Source organism: Hyaena hyaena, unplaced genomic scaffold (genome assembly GCF_003009895.1).
Source record: "Hyaena hyaena isolate Hyena2069 unplaced genomic scaffold, ASM300989v1 scaffold_1258, whole genome shotgun sequence".
NCBI classification, from domain to species: domain Eukaryota; kingdom Metazoa; phylum Chordata; class Mammalia; order Carnivora; family Hyaenidae; genus Hyaena; species Hyaena hyaena.
This window is the reverse complement of record NW_024081893.1, coordinates 122,286-139,071: the sequence shown is the minus strand read 5'-3', so window position 1 is coordinate 139,071 and position 16,786 is coordinate 122,286. Positions and strand designations below refer to the sequence as shown.

At 35.4% G+C, this 16,786-nt stretch overlaps 1 protein-coding gene across 6 annotated transcripts in view; it reads left to right on the top strand.

Moving 5' to 3' along the window:
- The window catches only part of PHF3 (PHD finger protein 3), an 87,224-nt gene that overhangs the window by 41,304 nt on the left and 29,134 nt on the right, over positions 1-16,786 (top strand). For 4 of the 6 annotated variants that reach the window (XM_039223078.1, XM_039223074.1, XM_039223077.1 and 1 more), the window contains 2 exons: positions 7,504-7,665; positions 12,433-14,209. In XM_039223078.1, coding sequence (XP_039079009.1) covers positions 7,524-7,665; positions 12,433-14,209 — 1,919 coding nt within the window. In that variant the 5' untranslated portion in view covers positions 7,504-7,523. Of the gene's footprint in view, positions 1-6,517; positions 6,590-7,503; positions 7,666-12,432; positions 14,210-16,786 lie in introns of those variants that run through there. The other 2 variants (XM_039223079.1, XM_039223080.1) reach the window with 2 other exon arrangements.

Genomic DNA, 16,786 nt, shown 5'->3' with positions numbered 1-16,786 from the left:
CTCCTTAAGCACCTTTCCCTCTCTCTTCCTCTTCTGGGATTCCTATGATACGGATATTGTTGCGTTTGACCGTATCGCTGAGCTCTCGAATTCGTCTTTCCTGTTCCTGGATCAGTTTGTCTCTTTTTGTGTCAGCTTCTTGTTTTTCTACAATGGTGTCTTCTAAATCACTTATTCTCCTTTCTGCCTCTTCAATCCGTGCATTGGAGGCCTCTAATTTATTATGTATCTCATTTATCACATTTTTTAATTCTTCATGCCTATTTTTATTTTCCATTCTGTCTGTAGCCATAGTTTCTTTGATGTCCCCTATGTTTTTTTCAAGCCCAGCTATTAATTTTACCATTATTATTCTAAAATCTTGTTCAGTGATGCTGCTGATACCTGTTTTGAGCAGTTCATTAGCTGTCATTTCTTCTTGGAGTTTCTTTGGAGGAGAGGTCTTTTGTTTCGTTATTTTAGTTAGCTTTCTGGCTCTTGTTGGTTTTAAAGACCGGTTATGCTGTCTCTTTCTATGAGCGCTGCTATATCCAAGAAGACTCTTTGACTTTCCAGGGCCTATCCTTTCAGAGAGTGTTTTTTGAATGGTATCTCTTGGTCTCTCTTGTTGGGACCTTGGTTATTTTATTTTCCTATTCGTAGTGATATTTGGGACTCTCCACCTTGTGTACTCTAGGTTGTTTCTTGAGGTAGCCCTGGAAAAGAAAACAGACAGACAAACACAGGGAGCAGGAGCACGCAAACGCACAGGCTAATTCAAGTTAGACAGCTCTCTCAATGGATTCTCCGTCCTTTTTCTCCCAATCTCTCAGGTTTTGTAAGGTTTCCAGTGGCTTCAGATCTTTTCTGTGTGATGTATGGGCGCGAGTGCAAGTACGGACCTCCTTACTTCTCCGCCATCTTGCCCCCTCTATCTTGGTGTATGTATTTTCGTGTGTGTAAATATAGAACTTGGGAAACAGTTATATTATGCTATGTGCAGTTCTTTCCCTCATATAATGCCCATTTAGTATATTGAAGACTGAAGATCTATCGTGAAAAAAACTGTTCTAATTTGCTTTAACCTGGTGTCTGTCTTCTAGACTTATTTGATAGTGGGAATATTTGTGCACATTTAAATAGAAGACTTTAGAATGTGGTAGATTACAGCAGGAAGGATGGATAATTTGATAGTATTGGAGTAACTGAAGATAGCATTCTAAAAAGAACAGTTAGCTTAGATTGACACTAAATAGTACTAAAATAAAATAAACAAGGAAAAATACTTGCATCAAATAGGTAACATAGACAATTACGTAAAGAATTCTAATACATTAAAAACATCTTCACACATGAATGGAAGAGTAGGGAAAGCTAACAAATACAAAAAGGCAGTATATACATTCTGAAGTGTTCAAGGTTTTTTAGTAACTGTTTCTTTTAAAAATCTGAGACTAAATTCTAGTGAATTCTTAATATGAATCTCTTTACACTGTAAATTGTTTATAATCTCTTTGGAAAGCTATGTGATGAGATAATAAAATAATGAAATATGTATATTCTCATTCTTTGACTCAGTAAACCTGTGTTTTGAAGTTTATTGTAAAAAATGAGTTGAAAAAAATGTGTGCATAGTAGCAGTTTAGTATTTTTCAAATTAGGAACATCTAATATCTAAAATGATACATTCACCCATTTTAATTTTATGTAACATACAACTTGATGTATATCATGCCACAGCCTCTTTTAGGAATGAAAGTATGAATCATCCATGAAGGAAGTAACTCTCCCTGAAGGGAATTTAAGTAGATGCTGGGTGGTATATTGCAGCATTAGAGAAGAAAGCTGTGGGGGCTCTGTTAGGAGGATGTAACTGAAAATTTTTTTTTACTTCAAAACAGAAGCCCTGTAATAGATATCTAACCTTTATTATTGTGATGCTGCAATATCATGGCTCTTTAGTTTTTTCTCAAGTTTGATACGTAATGTCAACTTTTTTTTTTTTAAGTTTATTTATTTTGAGAGAGAGCAAGAGCACTAGCTGGGTAGGGACAGTGAGAGAGGGAAAGAGAGGATTCCAGGTAGACCCTGCACTGTCAGCACAGAGCCCGACATGGGGCTTAAACTCCCAAACCATGAGGATCATGACCTGAGCCAAAGCCAAGCAAGAGTCAACACCAAACCAACTGAGCCACCCAGATGCCCCAATGCCAATTTCTATAACAGAGGAAACAGTTGTTCTAGAAATAGTTGAATTTGGCCTTTGCACTGCCAGCATGAATTAAAGCATGTCAAGTGTGAAGAATTTCATACTGTACTGTGATTCTCCCTTTTATATAGTATTAAAGTGATTTAAACTAATTCTGTTGTTGAGAAATTCAATAAGTTTACTCCAAATGGCTTGGTTTTATATTCTTTATCTCATTTACTTCTTCTTCCCAAAAAGATAGGTTAGAAGTAAACTGTCTAGAATAAATAATAGTGTAGGGAGGACTTCACATAGACTTGACTGGCCTCAGAACTCAGATTTAATTAGGTCCATTTGCAGATGGGGATGGGAGGAATTTTAATGTGATCTAAATTCAAGATCAGGGATTTCTGAGTATGATAGATTTTATGCCAAAATTTCAAAATGAGAGTGACCTCTAATTCTGGAATCTGGGAGGGAGGAAGAAGCATTGCTTTTTCTGTATGGCATAGTCATACACTTGTCTCCTAAAGAGTCTAGGTCATTGCATTGTTTTGGTAACCCCAAATTTCCATTTTAGTGAATTTAAGAAGTTGGATATCAAATATTGAATCTTGGTTAGCCTTGTGGCAGAAGGAGGGGGAGATTTGAGAGGTCCTTGAAAATAGGCACTGTTCTGAAAAAAATCCAAATTCTCCTTTACTTCTATTCATTTTCTTAGAAGAAGTTGGATTAAACTTTTTAAAACACATGTACCTAATTGGGTTTTGCCAGAGATTATTCATTCTGCATTGTGAATTAATTTCAGTCAAATGAATAGAATCAAAGAAATTTCAGATACTTTAAAAAACTTGGTTTGTTCTGGGGGGAGTTGAGGAAAAGCAGAGAGGGAGAAGGAATACATAATTTTTAGGGTGGGTACATGAGTGGAGAGACTGAAACGGTGCCAGATACTGTTCTAAGCTTTTTATATGTATTAATTTAATCATCACAGCCACCCTCTGAGCCACTAGTATTTTCTCCATTTTATTGAAGAATTTGAGGCACAGAGAAGTTACATTAGGTGCTTTACTTGCAGGCCTTGTTTAGATGAGAGCCCTGGAAATGTTGGAAACCAGATAGCGGTTGATTTAATGTAAAGATGGACTTTTTGAGGTGAAGGAAATGTATTGTCAGGTAGAGCAGGAGTACAAAGAAGGCTGCATTCTTGGAAATCTCAAGTCTGAGAAGCATCTCAAATGCAGTCTTAGATGTAATTGTAGATTTTTGACTTAGGAGGTTTTTGTATGATGATGGGACCTCAAGGCATCACTTACCTTCCAAGTTATTTATAATACGCACAAACCTGTGGAGGTCTTTGTTGATTTTCTCCTCCTCCCCTTCCTTTCCTTTCCTTCCCCTTCCTGTTCCCCTTGCCCTTTCCTTTCTTCTGTTTTCTTTTCTTTTTTTTTTTTCTTTCTGCCACATTGTCTTTCCCTTCCCATTCCCTCACCTCCTTTTGTAAAGGTAATTCTCCTTACCTCACCTCCTTACATTTCCCTTCCCATGTCACTTAAATCGGGAAATCATCTTTTGTCCCTTTAACTTCCTTTAGTTGATTGTCCTATCTTTTACCATTAAACTTCTTAAAAATAAAAGAGTGCAGTTCTCTCTCTTTATTCATTCACTTTTTAACCTCTTGTCACCTGATCCTCTGTGAAATTAGTGGATTTTCCTCCTTTCTTTGTTTTGTCCTGTAGCATTAACCTTCCCGATCCCTACTTCATTGAAATTCTTCTCACTGTTTTTTGTGATGTTGTATTACCTTGATGCTTCTTTGCATGCTCTTTTTCTTAATGTCATCAGTATATCTAGAAAGTGAAGTCACAATTTCACTTCCAAATTTGTTCTTTCCAACTTCTCTCTTTTGGTTAGTGAAAACATTTTTCCTACTTACCAACATTTAAATTTTCCTGGCCCCTTCTTTTCCCTAATTCTTTTGCTCAGCCAATATTTCTGGAGTGTATCCTATATACCAGGTTATTATTCTAGGTTCTGGAGTTTCAGCATTGAATAAGAGAGAGTTCTGACTTGTAGACTTACTAACTAACTTCTAGTGCAGAAGATAGTTAATAAACAGATGTTTAATCAGATAGTGTGAAACATGTTTTAAAGGATAAAGTACACTAAGGGTCTTTAGGCAGTGATGAGAGTTTTGGATAAGATTGTTAGGAAAAGTTTCTCTGAGAAGGTGATAATTTGAGTAAAACTTGAAAGAAGCAAGAGGGAACCATATGGATATCTGGAGAATAGCATCCCAGCCAGAGGGAATAACAAGTAACAAAGACCCTGATGATCTTATACTTCCTGTATTAGGAAAAAGGGTCAGTGTGAATGGAGTAGAGTGAATCATGGAGTGATAGGTGAGAAGTCAGAAAAGTTGGCTAGGGAAGATCTTAGGATCCTGTGGGACCTGGTTAGGATTTTGTACATAAATCTAAGTGTGGTGGTATGGTGACAAGAGTTTGGAGGGTCTTGAACAGAAGAATGGTGACAAGATAAGACTTTATGTTTTAGAAGGATCACCCTGATAACTGTGTGGGGAGTAAACTGCATGTGTATGTGTCTGGGCGGGGGAGTGTAAGAGTAGAAGAACCTGGGACACTATTATAGTATAGTCTTGATGAGAGATGATGGTAATTTGGAGTAGAATGTTAACTGTGGAGAGGGTAAATGGTCAGACAGATGAGTGATATGTTTTAGAGATAGAATTAGCAGCACTTGGATGTGGTAGATGAGGAGAGAGGAGCTCTAGGGGTAGTTCTAGAGTTTTGGATTTGAACAGCTGGGTGAATGGAGGTTCCATTACTGGAAATACCTTAGGAGGGGCAGTTTTATTCAGGGGAGGGGGAAATGGGTGGAAGTAGTGTTTATTTTCAGTACGTTAAGCTCAAGATATCTGTTAGATAACCTAGTGTGAAGATGTCAAATTATACTCTTCCATAGGTCAAATGTGAGCTTGGGGTTGGAGAAAATCATTTTGGGAGTCATACAAATGTAGATGGTACTGGATTGAGTCACTTAGGGAGCTTTGAGTGTAGATAAAGATGAGAGGTGGGAGGACTGACCCTTAAGTCCCTCAGCGTGTAGACATCTGCAAGAAGAGGAGGCTCTGTTAAAGGATATTAATAAGTGGCTAGTGAGATAGGAAGAAGTGTGATATTCAAAAGTGAAGTGTGGAGAGAGAGATTCAGGAAGGGGAGATGGGCTGCTATGTCCGAGGCTACTAGGAAATGGAGAAAGATAAAAATCTAACAATTGACCTGTGGATTTGGCTTGCTAAATCCCATTGCTTGCTTTGCAGTATAGTCTTAAAATTCAGAGCATAACTTTTCACTCCCTGCCAACAAACACTGTTAATCGGGCCTTATTTGCTTTTCTCCTGGACTGTTTTTATCTTTTGAACTTTTTCTTTTTCTCTTGATTACAATTCAGGATACATGTTGATTGTAGAAAAGGTTTGAAAACAAAGAGACAGTATGACAGTGATGTAAAAAACTTATATTCCTTATCTCCCTTACCACTAGAGATAATCAGTGGTAAACACTCCAGTGCTCCCCGCCCCTGTCCATTTCTGTCTATGCATGTTTGTAATGCATATATTGTATATATGCTTTTATATAAAATTGAGATGAAACATAATCTTAAATTTTGTTTTTTTAAAATGAATGTTAAAAAATATTTGAGAATATGTGTGAATGTGTGGCAACATAAGTATTTCATCATGATGGAATAGCCTTCTGAACTGAACTCCCTGTTTCTCCCCTAATTATATCTTAAATGAGTCATGATGAATTTTCCTCAAGTATATTCTTCTCTAAGCTTTTAGTGCATAGGAATAGTGATTAAAGCATAGACTATCTTTGAGAGTGATACATGCATATAGCAGGAAATGTAGAAAACAGGAAATATATTTTATAGAATTATTATTATAATTTTCATTTTTTTCCTGCTAATCTTTTTTTTGTTTGTCTGAATGTACATGCACATGCATTTCGTTTTTTACTAACAAAGATCACACTGTGTTTTCTAGCCAGCTTTTTTTTTCATAATTTATTCTTCTATTTATAACTTATTGGTCAAAGTATATAAGCAGTTTCATTGTTCTGTTTGTTGTCAAAGTGCTCTTCAAAAAGTTTGTACCATTTGAAAGTATATTTATAAAGAATTTTGTTCTCTTTAAATTTTAGGATAGACCACTATCTTGTTGAGCTCTTTTAATTGAAGTTCTTCTTGGATACAAAGATGAGGACTAGATAACTTCTTGAGGTTCCTTCTAACCCCTAGGATGAAGATAATAACTAACATTTGTGTAGTGCTCTAAAGTTTACAAAGTGAGTTCTCATACATCATCTCACTTGATCCTCACAACAGCCCTGTGAGGTAGGTAGGACAGGTATTGTTATTCTCATTTTAGAGATAAAGAAACCGATAGAGAGGTTAAGTGACTTGGTCAAGTTTTATTTAAGTGTTTTAGCTGGGATTTGAATCCAGGCCTTCTGATCTAAATAATCACACTCTTTTTACAAGATTACATTCAACTGCACATTTAGAATTGCTATATGTCAACTAGTTAAGTGAAATAAATTTGTTATTACAATTCAGAATATACAGTGTTTATATTTTCTTCAGTGTCCTCCAATCCTTTTCCTTATCTCCCCCTCCCCATTAAATGAAATGCTGTCTCTTTTGACTAGAAGGTAATTTAATTATATAGCTACATTAAACACCTACCATTTTACCTGGCATTTGGGAGAGGAGAAAGTTATGTTTTTCATTCTCTCTGTGTATATTTTTTTTTACTACCTCTCAAAGATGTACTTTCATACATGCAGCATAAAATCTTTAAGTAATAGAATTACACGTAGAACTAGAATCTTTTGCATCTAGCATGAACTTAGAATCACAAACTTTTCAGAGCATTAAACTTTTGTACTACTTTAACCAAAATTGGGATAATTGGGTTTTCAGGTTTTTATAGTTGCTTATGATAGTCACAGAGGTACAGTGAATAGTAAGATAGTAAGTGAGAGTGACAGTAGAGGCCAAATCAAGAACAATTATAGCTATTCTACACTAGTTACCTCAGAAGGTAGAAGTTTGGAAAGTTGAATTGGGAGCTTGATAGTGGCAGTATCACATAATAGGGATAGACCTGGAATACACCTAAGTTTTCATGATTGTATAGGGTAGTATTGCATTAAAGTGTCTCACAGTGTTTTCTGTACTGCCTTATAAATACTTAAGATCTTCAATATTTTTAAACATTAATTTTCTTGTTTTCGTTTTTTTTCTAGTTGTTGGTCTTGACGATATTATGGACGAAGGTGTTGTTAAAGAAAGTGGCAATGATACCATTGATGAAGAAGAACTGATTTTACCTAACAGGAATTTGAGGGACAAAGTAGAAGAAAATTCAGTGAGGTCACCAAGAAAATCACCTCGTTTAATGGCACAAGGTAATCCTTTCAGAGAGGTCTAGCTAGAAAATCAGAGGTATAGAGACAGATGTGATAGTTCATGACCTTGCTAAGCAAAGCTTGTATTTTCATGGTGTTTGGTAATCTAAGCATTTTGATAGTAATCAATTTCAAGATTATATTAATTTGTTGGTATAATTAAAAATTTTTTTGAAATTATATATTTACAAAATTTATTTTATTAGTTATTTTTTAATGTTTATTCATTTTTGAGAGACAGAGCATGAGGAGGGGAGGGGCAGAGAGAAGGAGACACAGAATCTGAAGCAGGCTCCAGGCTTTGAGCTGTCAGCACAGAGCCTGATGCGGTACCTGAGCTCACAAACTGCATGATCATGACCTGAGCTGAAGTCGGCTGCTTAACTGAATGAGCCACCCAGGCGCCCCTATTTTATTTTTTTAACGTTTATTCAATTTTTTTTTTTTTAATTTATTTCTGTGAGAGAGAGACAGCGTGAGCAGGGGAGGGTCAGAGAGAGAGGAAGCAGGTGCCAGGCTCTGAACTAGCTGTCAGCACAGAGCCCAATGGGGGGCTCGAACCCACGAACCATGAGATCATGACCTGAGCCGAAGTCGGACGCCTAACCGACTGAGCCACCCAGGTGCCCCACGTTTATTCAATTTTGAGAGACAGACACAGAGCAGGAGCTAGGGAGGGGCAGAGAGAGAGAGAGAGAGTCTCTCTCTCTCTCTCTCTCTCTCTCTCTCTCTCTCTCTCTCTCTCTCTCTCTCTCTCTCTCTCTCTCTCGAAAGCAGGCTTTAGGCTCTGACCTGGCAGCACAGAGCCCAACACGTGGCTCGAATTCACAAACTGTGAGATCATGACCTGAGCTGAAGTTGGATGCTTAACTGCCTGAGCCACCCAGGCACCCCTATATTTACACAATTTAAAGGGTTGACTAATTCTGTAAGTTTCTATTACTTATTTTTCTTTCCCCAGAGGAAATCATTAATTCTTTCAGCTGGTTTTATTAATTTTTTGGTATTTAGTTTCATGTCTCTAAGTAACATATTGCTACTTTTTGAATATTCTGATATAGGTATTTTTATTGACTTCCCACTCTGGATGATGAATTTAGTGTTTTTTTCTTTTGTTTTCATCACACAAAAGTGCATTCTCTATGTTAGATCAATAGTAATTACGTTTTGTGACTATATGCTGTTAGAGATGATTGATTTTAATAAACTAAGGTTACTTTTTCTATACAACTTTTTGTCTTTCTGACTTAATAGTGTTTTTTTTTTTTGTTCATTTGCTTTATACTTTTGTACATTGTACATGTAGTTTTCTGTGTACATATCAGTAATAACACCCCAACTACTCTGCTGGTGTCTAAATCTTTACTAAAAATACTGTAAATATCATATATTCTGTCATTTTCATTTTATTGAAGAAAATGGAGCTTTCTGATCTGTTCCCATGTGTACTGTATAAGCCTGATCCATAGCTATTATCCAGGGATCTTCTTTTCCTATTCTTCTGAGAATTCTGTTTGGTGTTCTAGTTCTTCCTCCTTTTTGGCTTACCTCCTTCACTTTGGTGACACTTTTTCCAGTAGTTTTGTGTGGAAAAGGAACATGGAGACATATTATTATAAAACTGCATATCTGCGAATATATTTAATCTGGTCTTATATTGGATTACCATCTGGTTGAATGTAGAATACAAGGTTGGACATAATTTTCCTTTGGAAATTTAAAAATGTTCTTCTAATTTCAGTGTTGAGAAGTTTATTCTGATTCCTTTTGTTTCTTTTTTGGTATGTTACCTCCTCCTGTAAGTTTGTGGAATCTTTTCAGCTCTAGTGTTTTGATATTTCTGATAATGTATCTTGGTGTAAGTGTATTTTATGTATTGATTGAACTCTGGGTACTCCATAGTTCCTTTTAGTCTGAAAAGTATTATTCAATTCTGGGATAATGTTTTGCTTTATTTCATTGGTAATCCCTCTCTTTATTTTCTCAGCTCTTTTTCTTGAACTCTTTTATTTAAGTGTTAGAAGGAAAGGATTGACTCTTCTATTTTCTTAATCTTCCCTACTTTCTGTCTCTTTGTCTTTTTCCTCTCCTTGGTGAAATTTTCTCATGTTTGTCCTCCAACTTTTCCATCAAATTATGTACATTTCTAATTTCTGAATGTTCTTTTTTTGTTTTGGGGTAGTCCTTCTTGTAGCATTGTGGTCTTGTTTCATGGATGCAGTATCTTCTGTCTTTCTTAAGGTACTTAACACTTTAAAAAAGTGTTTTAAAAAGTTTTTTTGATCTCTTTTCACAGTTACTTTTTTCTTCATGTTTCTCCTCCCCCCCCCCACCTTGTCTTTCCCCCTCTTTCCATCTTTCATGTTAGGGACTTTTCTAAGGTTAACACTCAAAAGAGTGTGGGTTGGGTCTTGCCTACAGTGAGCTTCACTGTGTGGTTATCTGGCTATGCTTTTTATTTTTATTATTTTTTTATTTTGAGGAATTCCTGTTGTCAGAATTGAGGTTATTTATTCCCTTAGGCTAATTAGATTGGTAGTGTAATGGAAGCCCTTCAGGAAAGCTGACAGGGTGTCTCAGCTATACAAATTCACTTAATGATCACAAATTTCAGTGTACTTTACCTGCCACTTTTATCTGTGCCTGATGTTCCTTAGTCCAGAAACCTTGTTTTATACTCTTCCAGAGAGCAAGCCTCTAATCTTAGATTAGGATCAGGAAAGGGCATTTGCCTGGCAGGTGGAATCAGGAAGAGGGAACTAGGGGTCTGACTGCTTCTCAGACAGCTTTCAACTCCTCTTCATTTCATCTGCCTGCCTTCATCCTCACTTTAGAATCATCTGAGGTCACGAATTCCTATCCCTTTTGATTATTGGTCTTGCGGACGCTACCATCTTAGGGTTTATCTCTTTTGGGTCACTTCCTGATCATCTCTTGTTTGGCTTCCAGTATTGTCAGATTTTCTCCTCTTCTTCCATTCATTTTAGATTTATGCCTTTTGTATAGCTTTAGTGTGGGATTTTGAAAAGTGGATTAAGTTAGATGCATGTTACTTTATCTTTTCCTCAACTTATATTTTTAATCAGTTTTTAAAATCAGTTATTTGGTAATACTTATAATTTTGAGTAATGAAAAGAAAAGGATGAATATTATGGACAAGTAATGATAATGTTTGACCTATACAACCAGGATTTAAACTAAGGCAGCTTAAAATATATAAAATACATAAAAATCTCATTCAGATATTGATAATAAACCATTAAATTTTCAGTTTAAAAATGTTATATATCTGAGCATGTGATGAAGTTAATAATCCACACAAAGTAATTTTTAATAATTGTCGGCTACTTACCTAATGATGAAATACGGTGTTGAATCCTGGGAGAATTAGGAAAGGTCTCTAAGACTAGGATAACCAGATAGATTTTGTTCAAACTAGTACACTTTTGAGAGTAAAAGAATGTACTATTAATAATCACATCAAGACAGTAGGCATCACCAAGGACTGTTAAAGACAGGTGAAGACAAATGATACCTTTAAAAGTTTAGTGGTAGGGGTGCCTGGGTGGCTCAGCCAGTTAAGTGCCTGACTTTGAGTTGGGCTCGTGAGTTTGATCTCCACATCAGGCCCTCTGCTTTCAGCTCAGAGCTTGCTTCAGATCCTCCCTCCCCCCACCTCCCCCTTCTCTCTGTCCCTTACCCACTCACATTTTCTGTCTGTCTCTCTCTCGGTCTCTCTCAAACGTAAATAAATATTTAAAAAAATGTTTAGTGGAATATGACAGATAAACAGTATTTAAGTATTGTTGCATAGTAGCGTTTTGCATTGAAGGGTAGGAAGGAGTCTTTTCATTTTTGGTAATTGATAGTAATCAATTTTTATGCTGTTGATTTGGAGGTATTGGATATGCATAGGCTTGGAAATAGTTTATTTTGTATTACATTTTGTGGGTTTTTCTAATTAGTGAATCCACTTTAGTTCTCTTTCTTTCTAGTTTCTTTGCACTCCATATGTTTTCCTTTTCTTGGAGGGTGAATTCAGATAGGGAAAAGAGGAAAAACTCATATAGTGGATTCTTTGTTAGGAATATTGTTAAAGGTGGGAACCTTTATTCAGTTATTTTCATACTTTCCCCATTTTCTTTTATGATATATTTTCTTGGCTTAAATATCTTTAATTGTAGTTTATCTTGGTACTCTAGCATATACTTCATTTCTTAGAAATAGCTTGTATGCTAAAATGGTGATATAAGTGAAGGACATTTATAAAGGAGTTAGAGTTCTTGTGAGGCTGTGTTTTGAAACACAGATCCTGTTGATGATAGGTGGCTTAGGTCTTATTATATTGGCACCTGAATTTGTTTGGTATTATTTATTTAAAGATACTTAATGTTTAAAATTGTATGACAGTCTTGCTTTATGAGATGCACTAATGTAAAGGAAGCTCATTTTATTTATTTTACTCCCAGCTTATTTATTATGGAAAAGAAACTTGTTGAAAACATTCTTGTCTTGTAGTAAAGTATAATATCAGTCTGAATTTTGTACAAGTTTTTTCTCCTGTCAGAATTTATACAGCCTTGGTAAATACAAAATTTAACATGGAGATATATATATGATCATCATCTTCATGAATAGTTCAGTAATTTTCAGTGATAGGAGCAAATTTATAGCTCAGAATAAAGTGATATATTCTAAAGTGTATTGAAATAAAAACATATGGCAAAATAGCTAAGTTGTTTTTATTTATTTTTTCCTTTGTGATAGAGCAAGTAAGAAGTTTGCGACAAAGTACTATTGCCAAGCGTTCAAATGCAGCACCTTTAAATAGCACAAAAAAGGCATCTGGAAAGACTGTATCTGCCCCTAAAGCAGGGGTGAAACATCCAGAAAGGTGTCAGATTAAAGAAGTTTCTGTATCACCGAAACCTGAATACCATAAAGAAAGCAGAAGGAGTAGCCGACATATTGGACAAATTGAAGTGGTACCAGAAGTATCGGTGTCTACAAGTCATTCTTCAGTGTCATCTTGTCTTGAAATGAAAGATGAAGCTGGATTAGATTCTAAGAAGTGTGATAATCAGGGAGAAGCAAATGTGCCATCTCATGAATTAAATTGTTCACTCCTTTCAGAGACTTGTGTTAATATTGAAGAAAAGAAAAATGAAGCTCTGATGGACTGTAAAGTCAAGACTGTTAGTAGCCCACTGTTTAAGTTTTCAGATAAAGAAGAACAGAATGATTCTATTTCAGTGAAGATGGATGGCACTGTTGTTGAAGAAGTGCGGGAAAAGGGAAAAGTTGAAAAGGAGTTAAATGAGACAGTAAAATTATCTGATGAAGATGGTCAAATTATTGAGGAGCCTGCATCTTCTGCCTCTCTTTCTGATGCTGCTGCTTGTACAAATCCAAATAAAACAGAAAAGAACTTTATAGGTTTGTCTAGTTCTGTGGATGAAATAAATGAATGTAATTTGGAATTGAAGAAGACCATGGAAGTTGCCGATAAAGCGAAGAACTCCCTTCAAAGAAATGAAATGGAATCGGGTTATTGTAATGACACAGAGTCTAATGATAACCACTTGGAGAGTACAGAATTTAATAAATCAAACTTAGAGATGGTTGATGCTAATGCTTTTGAACCAGAAAGTAATATTTTAGAAAATGCTGTTTGTGATGCACCTGACCAAAATTCAGAACAGTTGAATGTTGTTGAAAGTATTAAAATGGAGTCTCATGAAATAGCAAGCCTTCAGGATGACAGAAACAGCCAGTCAAGTAGTGTTTCTTGCTTAGAGGCAAAAAACATAAAATCCAAACAAACAAAACCTATAATTCATTCTAAGCAAAACATGACCACAGATACTCTGAAAAAAATTGTTGCAGCAAAGCATGAACTAATACATAACAAAACTAAGGTTAATGTCAAAAGTGTGAAACGAAATGTTGATGAACCAGAAACTCAGCACAATTTTCATAGGCCAGTCAAAGTGAGAAAAAAACAAGTTGATAAGGATTCAAAAGTTCAGAGTTGCAATTCTGGGGTTAAATCTGTGAAAAATCAAGCTCATTCTGTATTGAAAAAAACACCACAAGATCAAAATTCAGTGCAGGTTTCCAAACCCTTAACTCATTCTTTGAGTGATAAACCTTATGGTCATCCTGGTGGCTCTAAAGAACCCCATCATCCTGCACAAACTGGACATGTATTACATTCCAGCCAGAAACAATGCCATAAGCCCCAGCAGCTGGCTGCAGTGATGAAAACTAATAGCCATTTGAAGGAAGATCTTGAACATACAGGTGGTGTAGAGCATTTTAAGGAGGAAGATAAACTGAAACTAAAAAAACCTGAGAAGAACCTACAACCCCGCCAGAGAAGAAGCAGCAAAAGTTTTTCTTTGGATGAGCCACCATTGTTCATTCCAGACAACATAGCTACCATAAAAAAAGAAGGTTCAGATCATAACTCTTCATTTGAAAGCAAATATATGTGGACTCCCAGCAAGCAGTGTGGGTTTTGCAAAAAACCACATGGCAACAGGTGTGTGCGTGTGTGTGCGTGCATGCGTGTGTGTGTGTGTGTGTGTGAGATGTGCATTAAAGAGAAATTACTTTTTAGGGTGGGGTTATGTGAGAACTTTTTTATAGAAAGAAATTATTTAACATACAAAGACTTTTGCAGGAACAAAAAAACTCCTCATCAATCCTGGATAAATAATAGAAAGATGGAGCTACTGAATTTATAAATATATCATCCTACAACATTAAAAAATAAAAAACCATAGCCTGACCAACTGGTGGTATATATGGAAATGTTTTGTCATTGTAACCAGTTAGAGTGTGTGATTTAGTTATTGCACCTGAAAGAGAAAAATACTTTCTGCTAATCAGAAAATTGTTACACTGTTTTGGGTCTGTAAGTTATATATTATTTTATTTGGCTTGAGAAGAACTAGTAATAAAATGTAAAGGTCATAATGTAAATTCTATTTTTCTTTTGAAGATTAAAAAATTTTTTTTGGTTAATGAAGCACTTACTGTCACTTAATACCATCACTTCATAACTAGCAAACTTGATCTTGGAAAGAAGTTTGATAGCTGAAACAACAAATTGCCCAGGTGGATTGTGTATGTAACATGGAATGGAGTGAAAACCTGTATTTCTCTTTTGAATGTTTTAGTGATTTAAAGGATTTCTTGTGAATTCTAATCTCTTAAGTGATTTTAGGATTCAGTATTTTACAGCTTTCTGACAATGCCAGACCCCTTCCTCCCCCACCATGTATTTTTTATTTGCTAGCTTTTTAAGAAAAGGAAAACAGGAGATGAAGTGGAGTTTGCAGCTACAAGATTGTCCTTTTCAAGTTTTGAGATTGCTGTTGGAACTTCTATCAACATTGAAATGATAAAAGAACATTATAACTCACACTTTGTAATATTATCCTTACTCATTCATGAAAGTGAATATTAGGATGACTTTTCCCAGCAGTATCAGATTACATAAAAATGAAACTTTTTAGGTAGGGACAATTTAGTAAAGTATGTTGTGCAATTATTTTGGTGTTATTCTGTAAAAAATAACATTTTATGTCAAACTGTTGTGTCAAAGACGTAACAAAGTTTCATGCCTTTATTTGTGATTCAGTCCATGTCCTATTTTTAGTGTCCGTGGTTACTCTATAACCACATATTATAGTTTTTAAAAATTATGTCTTTGAATATTGTGCTACAATTGTCCTCACATAGTGCTATAGTTTTTTTTTTTTTATTTAACTTAATTTAAAACACCTTATTCAGATATTCTAAAGTGGGCCTGCTAAATGTTCAGAATTAAGGACTGGATGGTGCTTTTAAGTGTTCTTTTAAGGCAGCACTTTTTTCTCTGCTAGAATCTAACGTGTGGGAGTACTGGAAGAGGAGCCTTAGCCTGAAGGAGTTTTTAAAGTGAAACTTGAGCCTAGAGTTAGAAGCCAGGTTAAGTGTGTTCCAGTGTAGCGTTGTTGCAGATAAACTTCTCTTCTGATGGTCCTCAGGCGTTTGCCCAGGATTTTTAATGATGGCTCACTTCACCAACCAACATCAACAGTTAGTTTCCTAAAATGAACATTAAGTGTTAAGTCCTATTGTTCTTTTTTGTTTTTTTAACCTAACGCTACCTTTTGTATCTCTTCTATAAAACCTAGAGTTTCTTTGCTGCAGTTTGGAAAACAACTTAGAATAATATATATGTAGGGATTTTGAGTTTACCTTATGTAATTAACATGCGTAATATATAATGACATTGGAAACAATTGGGAAGCAATGTTTCACATTACCTTTTGTGAATAAAGAAGCAAGCCTATAAGTGATTGTTTTTTCTTTACATATTAATTAGCCTTCACTACTTTTTGTGATACATCATGCTTGTATACATTGAGTTTACTCAAAAAATGTACTTGTCATACAGCATGTAATTTTCCTATTTTAATCCATGTATGAATTTATTAGGGAGGGCACATCTGGAAATAATTTTCATCCATTTCATGCAGTAGCCATATGGAACGCTATTTGTTAAGATATTTTCTAGCACTTGTGACAGCTTTGCCTCTGTAAGGACTGTTTCATAATTCTTCAGCATTTTACATGTATTCCAACTGAAGTTAGCTTCCTGTATGTACTTCTAGTTGGAAGTTACAGTTTTAAGTGTAGATTTGTACAGGCCATCACCAAATGTAATAAATAACCACAGACAACTTCTGTACATATCCTAAAGACAGTAGGTATTGAATTAACAGTTTACACATCAAGCTGTTGTTTTTGCTCCCATGCAGCCTTACAACATTCGCATATTCATTATTTTAAAAACCAGACTACTTAATAGTCTCTTTTAAAAAATTATCTTTCCACTCACAAGTGGCATTACATAGCCACTTGGCATTTTGGAAGGAAGAAGTGTTAGTCTTTTCATATTATCTATACTGCAGTTTCTAGTATTTTCCTACCTCTCTAGGTTTTTGTATTTTTAGTTTGTATTGCATTTTCTTTCCCTGCTATAGATTAATATATTGGATGAAATTTAAAAACAAAAAAAATCTTCATAGCAGGATGGGTTTATATTCGAACAAGAAATCGTTTTCTG